The 27,135-nt window shown below is 43.4% G+C and overlaps 1 protein-coding gene across 2 annotated transcripts in view; it reads left to right on the top strand.

The window, feature by feature from the left end:
- slc4a4a (solute carrier family 4 member 4a) overlaps positions 1 to 27,135 on the top strand; it is a 51,872-nt gene that overhangs the window by 6,661 nt on the left and 18,076 nt on the right. Inside the window, exons 4-9 of one of the 2 annotated variants that reach the window (XM_068566643.1) lie at positions 5,476 to 5,649; positions 14,879 to 15,014; positions 17,011 to 17,171; positions 20,056 to 20,235; positions 21,752 to 21,847; positions 23,192 to 23,268. In XM_068566643.1, the coding sequence (XP_068422744.1) occupies positions 5,476 to 5,649; positions 14,879 to 15,014; positions 17,011 to 17,171; positions 20,056 to 20,235; positions 21,752 to 21,847; positions 23,192 to 23,268 (824 nt within the window). The remainder of the gene's footprint in view (positions 1 to 5,475; positions 5,650 to 14,878; positions 15,015 to 17,010; positions 17,172 to 20,055; positions 20,236 to 21,751; positions 21,848 to 23,191; positions 23,269 to 27,135) is intronic. The other variant, XM_068566642.1, reaches the window with a different exon arrangement.

Below are 27,135 nucleotides of genomic sequence, written 5' to 3'. Positions count from 1 at the left end.
GATGTTCATAGTTATTATCAAAATATCTTTTAAAAGTGATTTTTTTCTACAGATATATATTTTTTTCCAAGACTTTGCTGAACAAATACATACAATAAACCCAAGTAATGGAATTAATTTGGGGTTCATACGACGACTCAAACACAGGGAGAACACTCAAACAGGGAAAAGGAGCTCTGGAGACAAAGTTGGTTTCAACGGGTTAAATTAAAATATAATCTAGTTTGTAGGGTTGATTGTTTAGAAATGAGTCAATCAAATAAGGCATGTAGAGTGGTCTTTATAAAAATAGTTTTACATGTTCTATTCCAGCTCTGTAGAGAGAATCCAGCTTTTCTTAACTTTCATTGTAGTTTTTTGTGTTAATTTTGCTGCCTTTGTGTCATTTGGGACCCGGCTGCTGTAGAACCAGCTCATTAGAATTGATTCAGCGCTCCGTTTGAATCTGATTCACGACTCCGACTCTCCTCGCTGCCTCTCGTTGCCGAGGAGCGAGGTGACGACCTCTGTCTGCAACCAACATCACGGGTTTCTTGGTTCTAGTCCAGCAGATTAAAAGCTTTGGGACGGAGCCAGACCATCCAAGATCTTCAGGGTTTGTTTTGGTTCTTTGGCGGAAGTACTCAAATAGTTCCATAGTTCCTTTGTTGGACCCGTTTTGGCAAAACCCAGGTCAAAATTATTCCTCTGAACCCTAATTAAATCTCTGTAAATTACTTTATAAGCTTTTAAATCAAACTATATTCCCATGTAGGTCTCAGTAATATGAGGATAATATGAAACATGTACGTCAAACATAAAGTATTTCTTATTTCTAAGTAATTTGAGAGTGATAAAAAGCGTATGCTCTTTAATAAATGCACTTTCCAAGCGATCTGGAAAAGCATGCTAATGACATTGTATGAAGTTAAATGCAAGCCAATGGCCGTGAAGACAGATTGTCAACACAGTGGCGTGGTGTGTTAACTCTTATGTAATGCACACTCTGTTTGCAGTAAATGCTATGATCCTAAAAGTAACGTAGTAACAAGATAAAATAGAGTCGACACTGAGCGGGGGCCAGGTGGAGGTCAACATTTTGTCAGGCATCGCCTCGGCTTGACCCTTGCCTCAATCTCTCCAACTTCCTGTCTGTAACCAGCGTTTAGCTGTCTCTGTGTGTGTGTGTGTGTGTGTGTCCTCGTCTGCCGGCTAAATCTCCCTTTTTGGAGTCTCCGCTGAGCTGGGCCTCCTCCCCGCTGCTCGCTCAGGGCCGCCAGCCCGCCTCAAGGACTGATTAAAAAAAAAAAAGACGAGGTAGCTTGACACTTCTTACACTTCTTGAGCTTTTCGGCCCAGTGGCCTTAATTATCTTTGCCTGACACTGATAAGTCTGCCTTTTCACGCCAGCGAAAACATTTGGTATCTGAACTCCGTCGCAGCTCAAGATCTCTTCTCTTAAACACTCGCATCTTAAGTGACCTTAAGTTAAATCTTTGCATTCCTGTGACGTAGTTTAAAAGGCTCAAGATATTATCGTTGAGGAAGAAGAAGTAAAGAGGGACGAGTCATGATTCATTCTGACAAAAAGCCGTCGACGTCTCTACCCCCCTCTAATCCGACAGTATATATTTCCTTTAAAGCTGTTTTGTATGAGCAAGCTGTCAGCGCTGCGTGGCGTGTTGCCATCCTCCCCACTGGTCTGGGCAGGTCCCAGCAGCGCCGTTACTGGGGGAACTGGCGGTGGTTGTTGCCTCTCCTCAAAAATCTAGTGAGCTCAAACAAACCTCCCAGCAAACACAACGATTTGATTTCATTCAGTGTGCGCCTGCAGGCAGCTCCAAAAGACGTTCCTCTTCCACGCAAAAAAAAGAAGAGGAAGTCGTTACACAAGCGGCTCTGGCAGTGTGCAAATCTCCCTTCCCAGCTCCTTGACTCGACTATTTTTTATTCCTCTTTCACCTCCTTTCTTGTGGCCGTTCAGCCTGCGCAAACGTCTTCACGCTCTGCTTTATTGCTCATCTATCAGCCCTAACAGCACCGCGGTCTTTAGTTCTATGTGTCCGTCCGTGTCTCCGTTCTCTTCGGTCGGCCTGTACGGCCATCTGCTCCCAGGTCTGGTTGTAATGCCCACTTTCTGTATGTTAGGTCTGATTGCGTCTTTGGTCCTCTCTAATTATACTTAATGAACCAGTGTGTGAGCAAAAGGCAGCACAATGATACTGAGCATATGCTCTACAGTACAAAATGTAACTGCTATAAGGGCCCAACAGGGTATCTGATTATATTAATAATACTGTTTCATTATATAATGTAAAACTGGCGAGGGAGGAAGAGAAAGGGCGAGCGTGTCATTAAGTGTCCTCCAACTACACCATAAAACACAGTCAACTATTACTTTGTGTTGAATATGTTGTGTGGCATCTCGAGGTGATACCGCTACACGCCCCTCTCCCTTTTCAAATGTTTAAAGAACTACGGTGGCCTTAAAGGTCATGTGAGAACGTGAACGGCTGCCGCGAGAGCGTTTGTTTGGTTTGTCTGTTCTGGGCTACCGTAGAAACACGTGGGACTCCGTGAAGAGGACCCGCTCCCTGTGAAGATATGTAGGTCTCGTTCTCAGCTGACAGAAACTTCCAGAAGTTGCAACAGCGTTTGTTGGAGTTTTGTTTAGAGGACAAGAAGTCTATTTTTCTCTTTTTCTTCCCGGCCGACATTGCTGTAGTGTTTAGTCAGTGAACTATGGATCTAGTGTTTTAATGTTCTCCCCATCAACAGCTTTGTTGAACCACCAGTCCAGTAGGTAGCAGCTCTGGTGTGTGTGATGTGGGCCATCACACAATGTATTTTATATTTAACCTTTTAACTCGCCAGGACATTCCCATTCAGGTTTTTGAATCTCATTTCCAAGCGAGTGCACAAACCACATAAAAACACAAATTTACCCTTAAATACTTTTTAAAAACACAAATTTACCCTTAAAAACTTTTTAATAACACAAATTTACCTTATTTTTTTTCATGAAAACACAAATTTACCCTAAAAAATACCCTTAAAAACTTTATAAAAACACAAATTGACCCTAATTTAAAAAAAAAAAAACACAAATTTACCCTGAATGTTTTTATAAAAACACAAATCTACTCTAAAAAACTTCATAAAACACAAATCACATAAAAGAGACAGTGAAGCCACAATTTGCATCAACCAAAGAATTGTCATTCAGTGTCAGGACAAGCACATTCAGTCCTCAAATGATCCTTAATCCAGTTTTATAATCTTGCACGCTTTTGAAATAATCTAGTTCAAAGGGACGCTGTAGCTCACGCTGTGATGAGAGCGTGAAAACAGAAAGAAACAGTGATGTGCATCATTCATCCTCACGTCACGGGTTGCAGCCACTTCTCAGTAGAGAACATGGATAAGGACGCAGGTCGAGTAACGTGGCCTTACAGAAGGACGTATATGTTGTGTATATTTACATGTTTTCAATGTGTTTCTCTGGAGTTTTGTGGGAAAGTTCAGTCACATCAACAACGTTTCAATCCGACTACAAGCTGATGTCTGTATGAACTTAACAAAAAGGCTAGTATGTGCTAAGTGTAATGGTTTAATCTCACTTTGTGAAAAAAACAGCTCCTTATTTACAGCATCCCTTCACTTTGCAGGTGAGACAGTTCAAACCCTATTGGACTACCTCGGCTCTGAAGCTCGGCAGTAGCTCGGTATGCGTTGGTGTCAGTGAATTTAGATGAACCCCGACAAAAAAAGAAGTAAAAAAACAAGGCCTTGTGGTACGAGCGAATAATGAACGCTGTTGTGCTTCAAGAGAGATCATTGTCTGCTGATTGGAGGGGTTCAGCTACTTCCTGGTTGGGTCATGTGCTGTGCTTGGCTCAGCGCTACCCGGCGGTCGACACTGGTCGCAGTGAGCCTTTTGTTTCAGGATGACTTGTGATCTTTACCCTGAAAAAAGGTTTCTTCTTTCTCTGCGGAGGAAGGAGACCGTTGTGGTCCAGGTTTCAATGAAAGGCGAACGCATTGCATCATACAGCTACCAGAAAGAAAGTGAAAAAAATGTAATCAATATTTACTTGAAATACAGTCTGACATCACAACAACTAAACCCTTGAACTGAAGAGAAAACAACAAAAAACGATCATCAGAAATCATTCTTCTAAATGTGCAGTCATTATAGAAAACACTCGCCAAATTATTAGGTACACCTAATAAAAAATAAAGCAGCATTATAGCCGATTCCAGTCGCTGGTACTTTTCCATAAGCGCAGGAACTATTTATATAACTCGGGAGCGTTTGGTGTCTGTGTTTCGACTGAAGCGACTAGATTCAGTAGCTAAGCGATGGTATCGAGTGTGTGCACTGGATGTCTTACACTGGATAATCTTCCAATCTAGATAATAAAAGACAGTTCTGAGGTTCATATAAACCTTTTGTAAAACGTGAACATACAGCCAATGCCTGCCGTCTCCTCCTCCTCTGGCCGTGTGTGCAGAACATTTCCATCGCTGGGTTCTTTCTGGAGAAGTTAGCCTCCTTTAGCTTCTCAAATAGATGACGGCTTATTGTACTAACAGGTTCTGTCAGAAAGAGCAACAACAACACATTGGTTGGTGTTTTTTTTAATGGTTTTGGTAATATCAGTATGACAGAACATGATAAACGTCAATATATGTGCTGAAATATACTATTATTATCATTTTAATTGTGGTGAAATTCGTGACGACCTGGTCGAAAATCGATGTCTGGTTAACGTACATAATACGCCTCTTCACTATGTTGTCACCAGGTTTAGTGGCAGAAGTGTCTTTGTCAAACCTCATCATGTGCTTCAGCTCTTGTGATTGTGTTTTGCTTTGTGTTAACACACAAACACAATGTATCACTCGGGCCTGTGTGGATTACATTTCACACCCTTCAACCAGACGTCTCACCGCAGCCAAAGAACCAGCGGTTTTAAAAACAGATGTAGAGCACGTTGGCATGAAATCTAGGTCCATCATGTTGTTAGCAAACAGTCTGGTCTGCTTGGCGTCTTTGACCCTAAACCTCCAAACTACATGTAAAACTGCACGTCCTGTTGATATTGTGCCAACAAGCATAACAAGCATGCAGCCATGCAAGCGGTTAAGTCGTCTTCACTGCTACGTCCGACCTTTTTTCCTGTCCAAACATTTGTTTTGACAATGTCCTGTGACCTCTTTAACCCCGCTACGCTGAGACTGTGCGAATGTTCCCTGTTTGAACTCAATTGAGAAGCGTTCAGGGTCGGGTTTGGGTCTCGTGGTTTTTGGACTTGTTTCGCAGCACTGTAGAAGTCCCGAAGGGATTTTTTCAAATGTTCATATGTTGCATTTCTTGTTTGTGTGAGGGATTGTGTGTTTTTAATCTCAGTAAGGCCGCTATTCAACTGCATCACTTTGTCCCAATGTTTCACGGAGTTGATCTGTTTAGTTTTCCTCTCCCTCTGTTCGCAGGCCACCACACCGTCTACATCGGCGTGCACGTGCCCAAGAGCTACCGGCGGCGGCGGCACCACCGCCGGAAAGCCGGCCACAAGGACAGAAAGGAGAGGTTGACGGAGAACACCTCTGACAAGTCGGACGCGGAAAACAACGACGAGACCAGCAACAGCATCCTCAAACCTCTCAGTAAGTTCTGAAGGACTCCACGTCGGGCCGAATTAGGCCTCCTGTCTGTCTTTGCTGAAGGCTGCTCTCCTTTCAAGAGAATACAAATTAAAAACGCCCCTGTAACTCCCCGTGACCCCAAAAGAAGTTGCTGAGTCGATGTTTGCGGCCAGAAATAGCCCTCGTGTGTCCTGCTGAGTGACGAGTCCGTTTCGACAGAACAGAGTGGATTTCCATTGGAAGTAACGGCCGCTCGGACGCGATGGCGCTCGTGCTGACTTGAGTGTCCTGCGTGCGGCGAGTAAGCGCACGCCATCCTGCGCTTTTGTCCTTGGCTGTGGACATAAGTGCATCTTGTCTTTGTGTGCGTGCACATGTCGTCAGCATCTACATGTGCTTACGCTCACGGTCGACTGGCGCTTCCTCTGTCCCCGTAAAGGGAGGAAAGAGCGATATGCCCTCAGGCAGCTGCGGATGCTCGGACAAAGAGCTCCGGCCGATTGGAGGAAAAGTTAAGAAAGGGAGGGAGGGAGGGGGAAGGATGCGTTGGGACGTCAGTATTGTTTTCCATGCCATATGGCATCAGACTAAAGTCAAATTTGCATCAATAAAACGCAAAAATGTCCAGTGATTTATCCTGTTGAAGTCAATACATGATTTTTTAAAATTAGAGTACAGTTTATGGTCGTGGTTTGGAGGTCTGGGGGATGGCAGCTGTGATGGCCTTTGAGAATCAATCTGCAAGCTGTCATTTCAAGACAATGACGTCTTTTTTCAGAAGCCTGCATGCACATAACGTGACAAGAGGACCAAAATACAGCAGAACTGGATTTCTACAATGTGAACACATCACTTGATGTGGGGGGATTTTCTTCAGGGCATAAATCCAATCAGAGAATAGATTACAGCCAGCCCATCTGGTAGCTGCTACAGACTGTAACGATGCATATTTAGCAAAGATTAAGTTGATATTTTTGGGCTTTAGTTTGTTCCCCCGACCACAGTCGCAGGTATTGAGCATGTTGCGGCGCACATGTCATCGAGTCCCTTTATTCCAATGAATTTAAAGGCTTTAGTCTCACCGGGACGCACACTGTACATGAGCGTCCAGCAAGGGCTCAACTTAAAGCTAACATTATGATTCTTCTCCTTCTCTTTTTCTTCCTCTTCGCAATATTTTTTTACAATCAGTCCGATTGAGCCTGCTTTGTTTTATCTTCGTGGGTCTCAACTTTCAGCTACGGTTAAAACACTAAACCAATCCAGAAAATATATTGCAGTTTACAGCCGTTAGGTACATCTCCGTGTTCATAAGAAAAACATCCGTGGGATGTCTGAAGATGGTTCCTGGCAGCCGGTCGCTGTCTGCGTTTCCGTCTCGTAACAGAGTTGAGACGGTAACCGGTGTGTCTTTCCCCTCTTGAACGTCTAACTCCATCCCGAACCCTAAAGCGGATTCCCTGGTTATCGAGCGTTCAGACTGCTCCATCAGCGATGTGGTTGTCGTCACTAACGCTGCTGTGACCGTGTCCTGGGGCCATGAAGGCAAAGGTAAATATTCCAACCTGTTGGGTGTAAACAGTGTTGCAGTTACTCTTCAGCCTTCGACGGGTCATTTACTCACACTTGGTTGAATAAGATAAGTTTTTATCTTTGAACTGCTGCCAGTGTTTGCAGATAAAGATGAATCGGGTTTGAATCGGGTTTGTTCTACGAATTGAAGCGTAATGACAACAACAACAACAACAACAACAACACGTAGTATTTTACTAACTGTGTAACATTGACTACCGCGGGATGCCTATGGGGTCTTTCATTTAGTGCATTTATTATAAAGGATGTTTAAACGTGCAAGATTAACTAGGAAATACCAGCTTGATTGTTTCCTTCCATTCTTGAAAATGGAAAATGGAAAATTGAAAATTTAGATAAATAAAAATAAGTGTAGTCAAAGGAAAATGTACGCTAAATTCAATAATGAAGTAAAAACTAGTGTATTGCAGCTTTTACTTTAAAGTAATGTTATCAGAACAATATAACAGCACTCTGGAGCAACAACAAGTTCACATACACACAGATAGAGTTTATAAATTAGATTTTTTTTTCTGAACAGGTACCAGAAGTAACATTTGTCTTTTATCAGGAAACAACATAAAGTCTGTAAAAAATAAATAAATAAAAAATGCAGTCAATTATCAACTAATCAACGCTGTTAAGAATTGCCTCGTTATTAACGTGCCATTAATGCGTTAACATGTTTATTGACGCGTTAACTTGCCCAGCCCTAAGATATACACACATATAGAGTGAATACACTGTACATGTGTGTCAAAGGGGAAAGAAAACCACTTGGTGAGGTCATACAAGGAAACGTGAAACACACACACACACACACACACACACGCACACACACACACACACGCACACACCTGGGTTTCTTGACAGCGTCGTTGGTAATGCTCCTTTCATGGAAAATGCCGCTACGTTGCCAGGAGAACGTGAGCATTGACGTTGTGTTGACAGTGGACACAGCGGCGCTCTGCTGGCTCGTGCGGGTGAAATAGCGTAAATGCTGTTGGTGTTGTGCTCGACCGTAAACAGACTTTTGCACCTTTCTCTTTGATGTGACCCCTTCAAGGTGGAGTCTGCGATTCGCCTGAAAGACTGTTGATGTTTGAGGTCGACAAAAACACTGACGCACGCAGTGTGTTGTGAAACATCTGCGACTGTCAGAAAGAAGCAGCTCCTCAGCCACAGGGAGATGTCCTGTCCTCTGCTGGAGTGGAAGGTGGTTTGGGTCTGAGGCTCTGAGCACACCTGTGCCGGGTCGGATCGGACTTTTAGTCGAGCCAATCATCTCTCTTACTTCCTCTCACAAGGTGATAGTTGGCTGCATTTGCTTCACGTAGGATTTCAAGGATTTTTCCCTCATCAGAATCAGAATTATCTTCAACTTTAATGGCCATGTACATTTTCACATACATGGAATTTGACGCCGCTTTCTGCTCTTTGTACTTGTTTACAATAAGCAAAAAGACATTAAAGAAAACCGAGACGGTAAACAGTGGCCCAGAAAGTGCAGAATGTGCAGGTGTCTGATTCATTGTGCAATTGTTAATACAAGTGTACAGTTTCCAATGTTTCTAACAGCAAGTTCTCACAAGGAATGTTAAACTGGTTTGTAAACCGGTATTAAATCATTGCTGATGCTCGATGACCTACACAAGTAAACGAGACCGCCGGCAAGAAGAACGACTATTTATACGCGGTTCTTTTTGATGCTCGTCATCAAGAACACCAGGTCCGCCCTTTAACCTGCAGTTGGCGGGAAGTGGAGAGCTCCCACGCTGCCGGAGACCCAGGCCGATGCTGGAGACCCAGGCCGATGCTGGAGACCCAGGCCGTGTTGCTGGTGTGTTGGACTGGAGGACCAGGACTGAGCAGGAGCAGAGGATCAAGAACCTACTGCAGTAAAATGAGACCCTGGTCCTCGGAAACGCCACCGTTTTGGTTCCAGTGCTGCTTGTCACAGATTCTCAGAGTCTCTGATGACCACGATGTCGCCAAAAGATGGTCCTCCACTTGGAGTTTTGGTAATGCTTTGGCCAGCGCTCGGATATCCCCCCGAGGTGTTTATTTGGGTTGACATCTAGTTACCGTGAAGGCCGAACCCTCGTCTTCATACCCAGCAGTATCTGGTCTTAAAGGCCCAGCTGACCCCTCGGGGTCAAACCAGCCGCATTGGCCTACCGTCAGCTATTTCTGACTGCGAGTGAGCTAGCCCAGTGACCTTCCATCATCACGAAGGTCATCGGCATTAAACATTAACTTGAGATCGGGACCATTTACAATCAGTTTTCCGACAGAAAATAATTTCTTATTCGGCCATTTATGAATCTTAAGCCCCTCTGCCTTTTGAGAAACGTTTGCACAACTAAATCTGTGAGGCACGCACAACTTGACAGGCATGCAGCTCACCTAATGTCCTGTGATTCACCTTCCTCCTGCGTGCTCCTCGCTCTGGGAGCCGGGGCCGCCCCCCGGGGGAAGGCCCTCTCGTCTGTTGTCCGGACTGAAAGCCTCTTGTTTGGTCAGATGGACGCCGCGGGGACTGAGAGCACATCCTCCTGGTTACATGTGTGTCCGCTGCAGGGCCATCTGACCCCTGCTCATTTTGATGAGCGTGTTTTCCTTCGCAAAGCCCTCCCCCTCTCCTTTTCGTGGGATCAAACGTTCTCTGAAAGTGGATTATATAGATTACTTAGAAAGTTGGTTATTATACGAATGGGTTTAATTTCCCCAACGTCGGACAGAGCAAGCGAAGACTGCAGCGCTGGATTTCATTTTTGTAATGTTTATGCATGACTGAAAGATGCTGTCTTCTACAATCCGAAGAAATACAAACTTTCTAAATGATTTAGTAAATGCAAAGGTCAAGGTAGAAACCTGGTAGCTTTAACACGGCCACAGTAATGTGCGTTACGTCCCTCAACATTTACAGCCATCACAACGCTTTTACACAAATAAGAGTCTTGAGGAAGCATCCAGACTGTTTTCAGTGAGATAGTAAAGTGCACATGGCCCGACAAGGACATTCAAGATGTGCACAAAGGCTCAGTGGTCTTCCCGATATGTTTTTAAACAATTATTGACATGTTTTCACATATCATAAAGCCGTGGTAGGTTGGTCTGGAGATGTGAGCGCAGAAAGTCCACACAGCGACTGCTGCAGATATTCTTCAGCGTCACAGGAAGGAATAAATTGCATCAGGAGAAAAGGTCTGTGGATATTAATTGGGTAAACGGCCTAAAACCTTTGAAAGGCCATCGTTTTGTTAGACTTTGTGTCTTTCTGGACAAAGCTTATTGTCACGATGAGTTAATCGTCATTGATCGACTCTTGAATCAACAACGTCCCCCAACCGCAAACATCCACAGGCTTCCTTTATCTCTCTGCTCTTGTGTACACGTTCGTCTTTTAGGTTAATCTGCAGCCGCAACAAACCACAATAGGACACTTCAGGAGTATAAGATAATCACCTTTATGTCTCATTCTGGACAGTGATTGGATACAGTTTACTGGAGTAAGGAGTGAAGGCAATGCTTTATTACATAATGGCTGATAAGCGATGTCTTAGGAAATCCAGTGTGCTGTCACCACTTGTGGCCTCAGTGGCTTCTGTACCTGACGTCTTGCACCAGGTGTCACTTTCCGCTCGTTAAATGAAAAAAAAATGCTTTAAAAATATGCTGCAAAACCATTCAGTTATAGGTTTACGCTGCAAAACTACTCTGTTAGGTTTCAGAAAAAATCTTCGTTTTGGGTTAAAATAACTAGGGAAGTTACAAACACATCAACAACAGCGGCCTCCTGGCTTCCTCCTAAACGATTCCGTGCATGACATCCCAAATCATTTCATAAACCTACGATTTTGCACGCTGCCGTACCTCTTTAGTTTCCGTGCATTGGAAAAGAAGTGGCACCTCGGCTGCGGAGCAAAGATTCACCATTTTGTGTAAAGTTATAACATAAGAGGTGAAAGAAAAAACAAGTCGGGAGATGAATTAAGACTTTGATGAGGTTTCCCTTATTGCCAGAGGATTAAGGGATTCCCCAAAAGTCTGATAATGTTGCTGCAGGATGCATTGAGCTGTTTTTTGTAGACAAACTTGCCATTTCTGTGGCTGTTTGCAGTGAAAGCAAAAGAAGGAATGTGACCGTGGCTTTCAGTTTACCTGCAGACGGCACTCAGGGCATTTAACCACCCGCTGGTATTCGGTGCGCTGCCCGCCTTAGCGATCACAACAAAATACCAGAGCTGGATGGTCCGAGTATAAATACTGCGCTTTCAACCATTCACCCCCTGGGTGTTACTCTGCATTCAGCCCCAATCCCCGGCCGCTGCCTCTCTGCGCCGGCTGCCCTGCATACTGAGCGTCAGGCTCTGTGGCACGGAAAACGTTTCCTGTACTCTCAGCGATCCTCTCTTTTTGCTTTGAATGAGCAACGCCGAGCTGCATTATGATTGCATGTACAGTCGCAAACAATGAACGTGCTATTAGACCCCCTCGATGATGTGCTGAGGTTTTCCAAAAAAGGTCAGAGGGGACGGAAGGTATTTGTGTAGGATGCATGTCAAGAGTGGGACTAAACAGGCCTTTAGTGGCAGTCACACTGAGCTTTCTGCCGGGCAGCGGGCATTCTTCCTCCGTCCCCTATCCCATGAGCCTCTGCTTCTGAGACAAAGTCCTCTTTGTATGCCCATGGCTCTTGGCTAGAGCACACAGAGCTTTGAAATTGCGTTTGAACGATGGGATTTTCATTTCTATCCCTCCTTTTGGTGCTTGCTCTCACTCCTGTTTGCTTCCACTCTGCCCCGAGCCTCAACCCCTCACCCTTCTCACCCACCTTCCTTCTCGCACCATCACCGAGCTCGTTACCAGCTCGGGTTTCCCAGTTTGGACATGGAAGCGTCAGTTCTCAACTCGTGAAGAACTAGAAAATCTCTCCCGGATACACTCGAGACAGTTTTAGATGCCGACCGTGTATTAAAAAGAACTTCAGAGAATTCATTTCCAATTTATTATTATTTTAGGGGTCGTAGACCATTTCAAAGTTGCTCATATTTTTGGATGACCCGCGACAGAATGACCGATGTGTCTGTCTTCCCTTCCTGCACATTCCTTCATAATTACATATTGTGATTGTAATAAGTATTAAGCTGTTCTTAGTGCTGGAAGTAGCGAATTGCAGCCGTGGACACCTCACTGCCCCGCTTATATGTGTCTACTGCTTATTTGTGTTTAACTGGATGCACATTGGAGGATCCCGGCAGCACGTCGTGTGAGCCTTTCACCCCCGAGGCTTTGACCCCGCGCCTGCACTGCTCACTATTGTGTGCATGCAGGTTTTGGGCCATATAGGTATTTAAAGCTTGTTTGAAGTGTTTACTGTAAACAGCCTAAATGGAGCGTCAGCTGATTGTGTGGAACGCACATGTACATTACTCCACCCGAGGTGTTATTAAACACGCTGCGGAGACTTACGTGTGTGTGTGTGTGTGTGTGTGTGTGTGTGTGTGTGTGTGTGTGTGTGTGTGTGTGTGTGTGTGTGTGTGTGTGTGTGTGTGTGTCAGCAGACATTCAGACCCCCCACACACACACACGCCCAGTAATCTCCCAGCTGCTTGTCTGGCCCGTACCTGCTGCTATGGTGCGCTGGAAAACACAATAAGGGGAAACTGCAAGCTTTCACCTCATTTACTGTTTGACCGCTTACTGCTGACTGAATGAATGAATGAATGAATGAATGAATGACTCAATGTGGGTGATGTAATGTCAAGTGCGGCGGGCTTGTTTAAATACATGTCTAAATTTCACTTGCAAAGGAGAGTCCAGTCAAAATCAACTCTGGATTATTGTCCTTTCTTTGGGACGCAGAGACTTTGAATGAGTTGTTGGTTTAAGAGCCTGGTGTCAGAGTCTGTGAAACATTTATTTCTCCTGCGTTTCTATTGCGAGATGAGGAGTCCAAGGACTTCGCCCCTCTTGAGGGGCGCTTCCCCCGGAAGAAGCTATTGTACATTTTAAAGTAAAATGCATCAATTTGAGCGCAACATTAAGCGGCTATATCTATGAGTAAGATAAATGTATAAATATAAATACTATATATATATAATTTGTTTTGTAACTATAGTCAACTCTTTGGTGGCACATTATCCACAAGCTGTTATGTCATCAGCTTTGTTGCCCCTGTGCTTGAGAGGATCCTCACTGACATAACGCATTCCTAAAGCCTGACCTCAGCACAGCTCCACACCCTGAACCCGAAGCTGATTCTAACCCCGAGACCTAAAACCAACTATTAACCTGCCGATGACGAGGACGAAGAAAGAAAACAAGTGCACGTTGGTGATTGTCCACTCAGAGCAAATCAAAATATTTCAGCATGGTTTGAACTTTAAAGTCATCGTTACTGTATGGTCAGCATATTTTTGGTGACCTAAGGCCAACTATAACCTTCAGAAGAGGCCCAATCGTAGAGAAAGCATCTGCGCCGCTGTTCAGAAGTGGGTTGCTCCGGCTCTTCAAAAGTATAAAATCCAACCCTAAGTGGAGTTTTACACATTACAAAATTCCAACTGCATTTTTGAACCACATATTTATTCTCACTAATTGCCAGCTGTAACCGTTGTGTAGCTAACTGGATCAACTGACGCCTTTAACTTGCTCACATATGCCCTGCTCAGAGTGTAAGATATTAATCAGGATGCATGTCTGATCCCTCGAGCGGAGAGGCTTCTGTTTCATTTCTGTGAGCTTTTCCGTCGACAAGCTGCGGCTCTAATGATGCGTCACACACATCGTCTTGTGTGTCTGTTTGCTGATGACAGTCATCTTTGTGTACAGTGTTCTACATGCGTGCGCCTGCTTTCGTGAAAAAGGGGGCTGGTTATTGTTTTGCTTTCCCATTTGAAAGTTCAAACATTGTTTGCACTTGGAACAAAACTACGTTATGTTTGCTAAGCTCTGAAAAGTGTAATCCATATATCAATCCTGTTTAAATTATGTTTGTGTTGCTCTCTGAGTATTCAAATAAGAAGACAAGGGGAAGGAAAGCCAAGCCTCAGCTGGAGAATAGGCCAGTTTGTGGACCATTTCCTAATTGTTAATGAGGGGGCTCCAGGGCAGCTTGCCAAGGCTGGAGGGCCAATGGCGAAGGGCTGTTTGAACAGTGCAGGGGGGGCCGGAGAGGGTGAAGGGGCTCGCTGTGGGGACACCGTCACTGAGGGGACCCCTAAACCCCATCGGCCCCCTCCTACCTGGTCCACAAAGTGCTGGAGCAGGCAGCTGAGAGCGGCTGTCACTTCCACCCGAGACTCTAATGAGGGTCTAGCTGCCGCTTCGGGACTTTGAGGAACTTGCCGACTGCTTATCTGAGGAGCAAACCTCCGGGTCAGCCGATTCGGAGAGTAAAGTGGGGGGAGAGGAGGGAAGAGGGCGGGAGGAAGCACTGAGTTCTTGAAGATGTCCAACAACAACAATAACCAGGAGGAGGAGGAGGAGAAGAAGAAGGACGAGGATGTGGAAGAGAAAGGAGAGGAGGTCACGGTGACAATCCCACCACCTCCGGCTCCGCCCGAGCCCAACGGGAAGGTTCCTGTGGAGAACGGGAAGCCGGCGCCCAAACCCTCGCCCGATGGGCACCATTGCCAGCCTATGAACCGCAGTATTTTTCCTCTCTCCGCAGTCTCTCCGGCGGCCGAGAGGATCCGCTTCATCCTGGGCGAGGAGGATGACGGCCCGGCGCCGCCGCAACTCTTCACCGAGTTGGACGAGCTGCTGTCGGTGGACGGACAGGAGATGGAGTGGAAGGAGACGGCCAGGTAAGGACCGCGGCCTCAGACTCTGGGGGCTTCCTGTAGTTGCACCTGTAATGACGTTTAGACACCGTCTCCATTGACCATTTAGTCACTGAAAACAGGTCAAAAGATGTGAACAATCCAAACATTCCTGCAGTCGCCTCAAAAGCGCTTTACTTTTATTCTTCAGACTTTAGACTCAAATAACAAATCAAACGCTTTGGTCTAAAATGTGTTCTTCTGACATCAGAGGGGTTTCTGGGCATTGAATTGGGAGCAGCATGAAGAACCGAGCTCTCAGGGTTTCACAGGTCTCTCTTGTGTCTCGTGTGGCCCACTTGTGGGATGGAGATGGGCTGATTGTTTGCGCATCATTAGCGTTGGATGAGTGAAGCTCTCTCAGGGGGAAACTGGATCCCTAGGCTGCTGTTTGAGGCTCCAAATGAGTTGATCTGCTATCGTAACCTCTGACCTGCTGTACTGCAAGAGAAGTTACATTTTGGTTCACTGTTGCTTGAGTGAATCTCCAGAGGATCTCTTCTGAAGAACTCAAAGACTGTCAGAATTCTTAAAAGGTGACACTAAACATTTAACCTGGATTAGACCAAAAGTCAGTCAAAATGCAAATGAAGTGAGACGGAGGGCTCGACCACTTGGAGAAAAACAAACTCCTAATAATCAAACACAACAAGGTGTGAAATGTGTTGTCATTCTCTCAATGTACAATGTGAAACAAACAAAAAACCATATAAAAGTAAATTAAGGTGGAAGTGATGGGGGAAAATGTCAACACAAAGTATATGAATACAATACGGCAGTGTTCCACAATAAAATGTAAATGATACAATACAGGCGGGTCAGCAGGGTTAAAAAGGTTATAAGAGGATTACAGTCCCAGACCCTTTTTTCAAGTCTGTCATGCTTACAATAGGTGAAATAATCCAGCATCTTTATTGTCTAAACTTATTATTCTGCATATAACTGCAGAGATTAAGACTCGGTCCAAAGTCTCACCAAGTGCACTCAGTAGACCCGAAGCGAATAAAAGAGTACTGGCTGTCCACCAAGTGCTATTTGGCAGCCAAAACGGGCCAAATAAAGCCCTGGTAGAGCAACAAGTTCTCAGTAATGTTGAGTTTCTCATCTCCATGACTGAGAGAGTGAGAGTGAGTGAGTGAGAGAGAGAGACTGAATTTAAGAACTGAACATTTTCTTTTTCACCGTGAAAAAAAACAAAGACCTGAATTCTCTCACAGTGACTTAATGTGACTTTAGCAACATGAAATAAACCACAAGGAGGCATCTTTTGAAGTGAAGTAATTCAAAGGGAAATGTTGCAAATTGCACAAATCTGACAGTTTATCACCAGTTTCACAATGACATGACTCACAATGGAAACTACACAACAGCATTGAGAGAACAAAAGAACTGGTGCTGATGGAGTGAGTGGTATGAATAACAGTATAGTGGTCTACATTGTTGACATATATAATAATAATCATAATCATAATCATCATAATCATAATAATAGTAAAAAGCTTCATGCTACTCAGTGTTTGTATCAAAATAAAAGACTAGTGCAAGAGTCAATGTAACATAACATAATACAGTATGGTATATTAGACGTAGTATATGGTGTTGTACTGTCGTCATATAATATCTAGTGTAACACAACGATACAACATAGATAGTGTAATCTAGTGTAAGGTATAACACTAAACGGGATCATTTTAGATGTCTTCCACCAGCTGCTATTAGATTTGTGATGCAGCTACAGAGCCTCTAGTGTTTATGGACACAAAGTGCATTGTCATATTTCATTTGAAGTTTCCTGGATAGCTTGACATTAACCATCGCTCTGCTTGTGTGAGACAAACAATGACACATTTTATTCTTTCTATTTGCATATTGACTTCTGTTGCATGTTGCCATTGTCTGATCCTGTAATCTGATTTTCTTTAAATATATGTTTACATGTTATTGCCCGTCATTTTCATCATTTTGTTTCTCCACCCTGCAGGTGGATCAAGTTTGAGGAGAAGGTGGAGAAAGGAGGTGAACGCTGGAGTAAACCCCACGTGGCCACGCTGTCCTTACACAGCCTGTTTGAGCTGCGGACGTGCATCGAGAAGGGCACCATCATGCTGGACATGGAGGCTTCCACGCTGCCTCAGGTTGTTGGTAAGACTTGTGTGAGGGGATGACGCTGCACTGCATTCTGGGTGGTTTTCAGGTGCAGGTCAAACATTTTGAATGCAGTGAAAAGCTATTGTTAGTGGTTTCATGAATCACGTTATCTTTTACAGTGGAGACTGCTGTCTTTATGCGTGCTGTAGTGTTTTCAGGATAACTGAGCAGAAGCATGAAGGGTGCTGTCACAGCTGTAGTTCAGTTCATCTGGTTCGGATTAAGGAAAGAAAAAATAAATTCACATTTCTGTTTTTTAGTTCCTGTTCACGTTATTCCCAACGAACCAAATGGATTAAACATGAAGTCATACAGCGGGACAGGTGACACGTCATCCTGCATCAGCGGGGAATCAAGTTCCATTCACGAAGAGAATAACTGATAATAAGCATCATTAGTATTATTAGTCGGCCTTAATGTGGTTTGAGTCCGATTGATAGTTTTCACACGACCCAAACCAACGATACGGACGTGTGAAAACACACACACACACACACACACACACACACACACACACACACACACACACGTAAAAGGGCGTGTTCATAAAGTTGGGTGTGGCTTGCAACACAATGGTTTTCAGCTCCACAACTCCTGGATTCTACACTACCCATAATGCAACTTGATTCAGAGACTTTTCCGTGTAACTCTTCCCACCGCGTGTGTCTTTTAATCTCTACGACGTCATGACGTTGTAACGCCGGCTCTCTTTTCTAGATTTTTCCTTTTCAAGCCAAAGTTAGTGAATCTCTACCAAAACCACAGAGGACATAAAACACAGCATTACTTTTCATTTTAATATGTACAATCTGACCCTTTAACCGCATCTCAGTGTTGGGTAATCTCACCTTGCCTACAGCTCAGCAGTGCCGTACTTGAACGTTGAAAACTATGGAACCAATTGTGGCTCCAGAACTCCTTTTCCTGCCAAAAAAATCACTTTCAAAAAGATATTTTGATCATAACTATGAAAATCCAGCATGATGTGAGCCAGATTACTCAAAAATGCCTCCTGGAGCGTCACTAAGACACCTTTTTGGAAAGATTAGGACCTAAGGAATCGTAATCTGCATCAAAAATCACAATAAAACAAAGTCTTGTCCTGTTAGGAAGGAGTTTAAGTCAAAAGGAGGATTTTTGTGCACTTGTTTTCCAAAAGGTTAACTTAAGGTTGTGATCCTTTTTTTTACAAACCAAGTGCTTCGAGGTGCCTCAACAGAACCACGACCATTTTAAAGATGCTTATTGGCCAAGAGCAGATATTTGGTAAAACAATATAAAACCACTGACAAATGTGCTCATCGAACATGTATTTAATATAAACATTGTGTAGATCCAGCAACAAGAAGCTGACCCGTTTAAACGTACTCGCTCCATTTCCAGTGAGTATGTAGTCAGAGCAGAGGACTTATTGAAATGCAAATGATTATTATCATTATTCTCGTTATTTGCACCCTTTGCGTAGGGAAAAGAGGTGCTTAGGCTTAACCTACATCATTCAAAATGTCCACACCTATCAGACTAAATGCCAATCTGATTGAGATGTTAAGAAAAAGTCGGAAAGAGATAGCTCGATAGCGCCCCCTTTGGATGTGGAAATTATACATTTTTGCCTCCTTTGTCGGATTGTATTGACATTTGGCACACATGTCTGGTATAGCGTTGTTTTATTCATCCTGATGACATTGGTGAAGGTCGACAAAGAACCTGCCGGTTTGATTCCCATCTGCTCTGTGATGCACAGTATCGGCAGAACCGCGTGCAGGTGTGTGGATCGATGGCCTCGGAGGCTTCCTTCCTTCCTCTTCTCTGCTTTAAGAGAAGAACAAGGTCTGCGCTCTCAGGCGGGTCCGGCCTCTCCTGTACTTTGTACCCTGAACACTGAGGGTTTGAATAGTAGTTTGTAAATGGTCACACGAAAAAAACTTCCAAATCCGAGGACAGCCAACCCCGCTCGGTCTCTGTCGGCATGAGTGAGCAGGAGGAAGAGTTCCCCCTTGGAGTGATTAATGTGAAGTAATTGAGTGTGCTGCATGCGCTGTACAGGCCGAGCGGAGCTGGGCCTCTTGCTTTGAGGCCAGCCGACTTGACGGATGGGCCATTAGCGGCACTACCTCTCCACGAGAAGAGAAAGTCCCCGAGGCCGCTATCTGTCGGCTTTCAGGCCTCTGACCTTCTTCTTCTTCTTCTTCTTCTTCTTCTAATAGGAAAGACCTTTTGATTGAGCCGTTTTACGATAGCATGAAGACTTTCATGCAAGGAGCATCGCCGACTGGGAACGAGGAGACTATTGATGCTGACTTGTTACTAAATTAAGGCTGTTTGCTAAATGCTGCAGGACAGGGAAACTATTTTTGGTCACATATATACAGACATGGTACATACATATTTTTTTTTTTAGGAACGTTGGTACAATTTACTTTCTGGCAGCTCTGATAAATTATTACATTTCACATGTTGCATACGAAGTAAAAATGATGTGTTGACATTGAGGGTTTGCTGGCTTTTTTATTCATATTTTTTAATAATTATTACCTAAAGTTGAATACATTTTTTGAGGTTTTCAACTTTTACTCTGAGAAATTCGATTTCAAAAACAATTTTTTGATTTATTTTATATTTTTGTACAAAAGTAGTACCGTGATGTTTGATGTGACAGCGACTGTGATGAATATAGATCCCACTCAGTTCAGATATTTTGCATATTGACGTTCTTCATGATGGTTTTTTTCCCTAAATTCCTCTCAGAACATGGCAATATATCTTTTTGCTTCCAGTATCACACATTCATTGACTCGTGACCAGATTATTGCAAATAATGTTGCTCTCTCTCTCTCTCTTTCTCTCTCTCTCACTCCATCCCTCTGCGCTCCTCCAGAGATGATCACCGACAACCAGATAGAGATCGGCCAGCTGAAAGCGGAGCTGAAGGACAAAGTGACGTACACGCTGCTACGGAAACATCGTCACCAGACCAAGAAGTCCAACCTGCGCTCGCTGGCCGACATCGGCAAGACGGTCTCCAGTGCAAGTAGGCTGTTTTCCAACCAGGAAAACGGTAATACTGATTTGACCAGTTTGGTGCAGTCTCTTTTTTTTTTGTGATAGAAAAAACTAAATTTGCCACTTCCTGTGTAGTGTATTCAGCTGAACACACCTGCATTACTGGCTTTAACTAGCGGGGTTGGAGGGCACAGAGGGAAGCCAGCAGGTCTGCATACTTTATTTTGAAGGCGGTAACACTTTGTAAAGTGCCACTATAGTACTACGACTTGCTCCCGTAACTCAACTCTTTTAACTTGCAGAACTAAAGTTTGTAGATGTCTTTTGCTAGTTCCTCACAAACGACCCTTTTGATGAAGTGGCTGAGGGTAACTGTACTAACTGCATTCACAAATGCATATAACGTACCTGATCATCACCTCTAAGAGCTCATTTTAAATTGACTTCAGCTGTAAATTTCGACACTGATGAATTAAGTTCAGTGTTGGAATTTATGACACCAGGTGATAAAAGGCCGAGGCCAGGTGCGGTCATAAAACTAATTTGTCATGATCAGGATGTGACGAATGGAGAATTATGATTCACAGCAGTCTGAATCTCCTAAGTTGATGATGGATTTTAATTTTCACTCCATTACCTTGTGATTGTGTTGCCATAACATCTCTTCTCTTCTCACAGGAAGGGCTGTCACTTTGCTTCACCGAGTGTTATCACACCCAAAAAAAAGTACAAAGCAATCAGGATTCTAACTAACGCGAAAATGATAAACGCATTGGCATAATTGGTCATTTTGATATAATTGTAGTTTCAGTATAAAATGAATTCATCATCTGCTTTCTGCAGAGTTTCAAGCCTATTAAAGGACATTCTGTGAAATTGGCTGATGAATATTGTCCTCAGACGGCGGCACAGAGCTGCAGATAAAGCCTTTATCAAACCTTATTAATCAGCAGAGAACAGAAGCGGTGAGGTTTAAAGTGACAGCCCTCATTCACACTGTCGTCTAACTGATGTTAACAACTCCTGTACGAGTCCTTTGATTGTAACGCATTGAGTAACTGGATGTTTCACCATGTTAACAGCGTAATTAATCTGTTACCAGCCATGGGTCTCTGGAAAGTGAAGTTATTTATTACCTGCTGCTTACGAAACGGGTTTATGACTTTCAAAAGAAACGTGATTTGCTTTGTGTTCAAGCGGAAACTCATCACATGAAACGCTCTTATCAACATCACAGCTCTGATACGAAGAGGCTCACTGATAATAATAGATATCATCTGAACGAGGATAAAGTACATCCTGCGGTTTATTAAAATACAATTCGACAATTGACTCCTGTTGCAGTGATCCTGTCCATTGACCCATGGTGCCCTGATTTAATGGTGCCTTTCCTCCTCTGCACAGCATGTAAAAATACAGATAGATCCTGTTTTGCGTATCTTTTAACCACTTGATTTCTTTCTCCTAACAAATGTCTTGCTTTGGCTCAGTGGGCTTGTCTATCATCTCTCTTTTCCTTTCTTTTCTGCTGCCCTGGATCGGGTTTGATAACCTGCTGCCGCCACTAAAAGCTCGTAGTCCTCTGGAGAACTCGGTGACTTGCCTGTCGGGTCACATTTCAATGGAGGACTTGCAGTCCCAGAGGAGTGCCAGCATGGACTGGCTTAGTAAGTTCACTGGACCCGGTCTACGTTCACACTGCAGACCAGCGGTCAGTTCTGCTGGAGTCACGACTCGCTTTATGTTTGAGTTTTGTGTGAGGCATCTTATGAAAATATATCCAATATTTAGCTTTTTGAACTCTTTTTTTTCTAATTTGTCAGAGTCTTTTGTATAAATAGAGTGAAAACCATCAGAACTGGAAAACATTCATCTGCAGTTTGAACGTAGTCATGAAACTGTCTCCTAGTAGTAGTAGTAGTAGTAGTAGTAGTAGTAGTACAAATTGTATTACTTTACATAGTAGTGACATTAAATAGTTCCCCGTCCCCCACAAAACCTAATCTTGTATGCATTTCCCTTTTTTTTTGGTTTGCTCTATATCAGTAGTACAATTTCTATCCTTTATACTGGCTGCATCATACTGTCAAGCATGTTATTACCATAATCCTCAGGGGGCAGATGCATGAAAGGCTACAGTGGCATCAGAATGGTCTCCGGGACATCGGTAAGGTCACGTTCTGCTGTCAGATCGCTGATGAGCTGAAACCAAAAGTCAGCAGAGCGTCAGTCAGAGTCCTCAGCTGCACTTAGTGGAAGACTTGATGTGAAAGATGGACATGAAGGTGATCAGATATTCTCCACAGCGAAGCGCCGTGATTATTTTTACAGAGTAAGGGGCAGGATGCACTTATTATTTTGAAGTGAGCACTGCATTTGTCATCCTCGCTACTGCAGAGGAAGACCGTTGAATAATTATTTAATGAGCGTCGTAGAATAAAGTGAACAGAACCGCGAGCTGCTCCGAGATCCAAAGTTTACAAAGTCAACGTCAAGTTGTCGAGTTCGAGGGCATTAAATAGAAACACAAGAAATGGTTTGAACGTTTTAAAATGCAAGGCTGTGCTAAGAGTTGGTTCTATACGAGCTAACATGGTGGTGGTTAAAGGAGGCTCCACTTTACAGTGATCTCAGAGAACATAGTGAGTGCTTTACGATCTAATTACAAAACTGGAAATCACTCCAATCGAACAGCATTCTCATGGCCGACTCGAGGTTTGCAGCAGATTGCACGAAGCTCGGAAAGATGTCTACAGCTTGATTTTAAAAGTTTGCCTTAATGTTTTGTGCTCCAGCTGTTAAGTCGATGGAAGTTAACGGTATCTGAAACCTCTTTGCGCTTCGCTGTTGTCTAGTTGTTATTTTCGGCGCTGCTTGGGGAGCAAACCGTCTGGGCCACTGTCTGTGTTTTCTTGTTCCTCTGCCATCCTTTTTTCTCCACATTCGGTTCTTAGATGAGCTCTTAGGTGCAGCTGGTCTAACCGCACGGGGGGGACGTGTTTTTTTTGCAGATAGTCCCACCACAACTCACCGGAACCTGACCTCCAGCAGCCTGAACGACATTTCTGACAAACCAGAAAAAGACCAGGTGAGTCACTCTGAGGATTTAACAGTGGAAATACATGTTTGGTGTCTTCAATTTGTCCCTGAATTCTTTTGCTGTTGTCAATCAGTCAAAACTTTGTGGGCACCGCGAGGACATTTTACTTGGAAAACTGAAGTTGATGGGTTTTGTTGGTGATGTTTTTTGTCTGATGTTCTACTGGAGATTTTGAATGCAAAACAAAGAAACGACAGAAAACAGTTTACCTTTTTGTCTGAGGAATCTCAAGATGTATTGCAAGAGTCCGATACACATCGGATGAATTGGTCAATTATTAAGATCATGAGAGAATAGTCCTTTTGCTCTTGTGTTCAGTCCTATCTTCTGCACGCCGTTCTTGGAATGAAAACTCACTCATAAAAAAACCAACAGAAGACGTCATGACATCAACCTACACAAATAGATTCAGGCACTTAACTAGTCTAAGGTTTCTGAATCATCTTTCAATGTTTTGTTCAATTTTTTTATAGAATTAAAGTGGTGCATTGGTCCAATGTTGCGGTGTCGGCTGTTTAAACAGCAGGCTGCTTGAGGTGACATGTGTGAAGTCTCGCTGTCTGAAGTACAATGGTCCATCTCGCCGGCTGCAGCCAAGACTGCAACAACATCTCCGTTGCTTATGTAATGTCTCTCCTCAGCATAGCCGTTTTATTGAGTGTCAGAAATCTGCAGAAACCTTTCCTTTCATGGTCAGTTTAAAAAAAAAATTGTTAGGAGGCCAAGACTCTTTTGGTCCAAGGAATAACCGAAAGAAAAGAATTGATGATCTATCAATGATTACGTTACGATGGAAAGTTACAAACCCAAACTCACACATTTGTACTCTTCCAGCCGGCTTCGGCTACAACATTACGACTTTAGATTAACTGTCACGCCTCGAGGAGATATCGGAGAGACTTTGTTTTTGTGTTTATCAATGAGTTTCCGCCCTTGCGTCGCGTCACTTGTAGTGATTCAGAACGTGACGTTGAGGTCACTGCTGCGGAGTTCACGTCTCAATCTTTCCAGCCTGAGCGGATTTATGACTTTTGAAAAATGGGTCGAGATTTATCTCAGATGGACCCAGCGTGTCCTCCCGTGGGACAGAAGGAGGGGGACAACCGGACAGGAAGCACATCTTCTTAACCGAAGCTCTTCCACACCCACTCAGCCTATAAATACCCCCCGGTGGTTCCTCTGTGGCCGACATGCTTGTGGTTTCCACACTAACCACAAGCCTGTTATCTCATTGCTGCGTTGTTTGGACTTCCCCGAAGGCCAACGTTGTGTTATCTACTTTAACAAACAACAACCTGTGTATTCAATGTAATGTTCAAGCTTTTGTTAACGTATATAAAAGCCAATGACTTTTAAATTGAAAAAAAAGTGTTTTTCTGCAGTGATGTTGGCATCAAAGAGTCAGTAACACATAGTTTCTCACATGCCTCTAAAGACCTTCAGTCAGGCAGATGTAGTTTCATCCCGCCAGGTTTTGAGACGTCCATCTTGAGATTTCTGTCACCTTTCGCTACGTAATAGATTCAGGTTCAACAGTTTAACAGCATTTCTTCAACCAGTTTTCATTGGAACTACCTTTTCATGAAAACTGATGACTCAAGCTTCTACGAGATGGCATGTCTTGGATAATAAATAAAGAGTTTGTGCCTCATGCCAGTTGAGAATGGAGCAGAACAGCCTCCTGTCGACGTAGTTTATGGAGGTGGTGCGGTGTGGATTAGCGGTGATTGAACTCGGGTCAGGGTGTGCAGTTACGCAGGTTTAGCTTCTCAATCATTTACAGACAAACCTCTTGCCAACACGGCTCAACAGCCTCTTATGGGATCTGTTTGGATCTCGCCAGAGGAAGGTCACAGGTTTATGGGATTCCAGGCCTCAGAGGTTATTGGCAGCGGTCCCGCCCAGTGCATGACCTGGGTTTGGCGACAGACGGCCATTATGTTCTTCTTGCTCCTGTTATGCTTGCTGTTTTTTTATTTTTAATGTTCTTTCCCTATTATTGGTTGGCACCCGAGGATTAACAATATGGTAAACGTAGAGCTCATTGTGACCGGTTTCATTTCAATCTATCTTATTGAATAAATGAAATTCATTTCAGAACGGCAAAACTGCTTTCAGACTTTGTTTTCTAACTATGCAGTTTGTGTTGTTTACTGGTCGCCTAATTAATTGGAGCAGATGTCAGTGTCCTTTGGGATCCAATCCACTTAAAATCCTGGCCCAGCTGATTTTAAAGCCACATTTAACATCAGCTGATGACTCTTACTTTGGTTTGGTATCTAGAACTTTCTCTGGACAGCTGATTAATTATCTGCTATCGTAGTCAATTTACATAGTGGAAAAAAAAAACATCTTAATTTCGCATCAATCTTTCTTTACTGCCTCGTTTTGATCCCTGAGATCATTATTGGTTCTTCTTGGCCTGTTTAGTAAAACAGGTCATTGATTTTTTTGACAAGTGAGGATTCAAAAGCTCTGGATTGTTTTTAAATCCATTGTTCGAGTGGCTGTGGAAACATTTGTGAACCAGTGAGGAGTGAATGGAAGAGAAATATATTGGGAATTATAACATCTGTCTGGAATATTTAAGATGAAAAATAAAGCACCCATCGGGTTGTAGATGTGACCACAGTTGTAAAATAAAACTGTCAATCATATTAACCCGAATGTTCCAGTGGGGTCTGTCGGGATGACAAGTTAAATGTCAACTTGTTGACTATTTGAAGACCTTTTTGCTTCAGCTGGATGATGTTTTTGATAAAATCTTAAGGATTTTCTGGAAACAGTTTTTGGTCCGACTTTATCGCACCACTGCATCATATTTACTATGAAGGCATTCATGTTTGTCATTGTGTCCAGAAACACATGTTTAACCTTTTTTTGAAAAAGGTTTTGATGATTTTTGAAGCAACAGTCAGTTTACTGATGTGAAGAAATACAGTGCAATACGAACGTGAATAAAAAACTACCAGTTTGAACAGTTAGCAGAAACCTGAACTGAACCTTCTACTTTAAATTGTTTTAAGTGAAGAAACCTGCTGTCGATATGGACTGCATGTGAGCATATCGAGCCCAGAGCGGCTCTGACGTAGCACCGCTGTGTCTGAGGAAGCGGTTCCTGCCGGCTCTTTGCAAGTTAATGTATAACACCGAAGTTTTCCATGACAATCTTATCTGGATGTTTATGGTTCTTTGTCTAAGTTTGTAATCTATTAGTGATCTCCAGCTGCTCATAAACATGCCACTGCTTATCATATGGAACATCTTGTGATTGGGGCATTGATAATTATATGTGATTTGAACTTTGTGTGCAATAACCGCTCCTGGATCAAAAACAGAGAAAGTGACGTACGGATGGACGTGAATAGGCATCTGAAGGGATTTTCATACCAAAATGTGACAAATAAACAAATATGAACCCTCAAATTCTGAAACATTAACTTATGTATCAATAATTCACTTTTCTCAGGGTGCTAAGGCTCAGCTGTTGGAGTTTTAATTTATACATTTCAATCATGCACACACAATCTGATATCTGTGGATGTTGCAGGACTGCAATAAGGCCGTCCGAATCATTTCTGTCGGCCTGTATTTAATGATTGGATGTCTGTCCGTCTCCCTCTGACTACCTGCCTGTACACTCGTTGCTCATTCATGAAGGTACTTTTGGGGGAGGGGCTTTGCAGGGAGAGCAGCAGGGCTGTCAGTGTTGACGCCATCAGGGAGAGAGAGCGACTTTCATTGGAAACGAGTTGGCCTGTTTCTCAAGATTACCAACCCGAGCTTTAAGAAACTGGATCTTCCAATATGCAAATTAAAATCCATCAAAGTTTTTTTTTTAAAAAGCCTCATGAG

Source organism: Clinocottus analis, unplaced genomic scaffold (assembly GCF_023055335.1).
Source record: "Clinocottus analis isolate CAN_PGR_092001 unplaced genomic scaffold, fCliAna1.0.p SCAF_7, whole genome shotgun sequence".
In the NCBI taxonomy this organism is placed as follows: domain Eukaryota; kingdom Metazoa; phylum Chordata; class Actinopteri; order Perciformes; family Cottidae; genus Clinocottus; species Clinocottus analis.
This window is presented reverse-complemented; position numbering and strand designations above follow the sequence as displayed.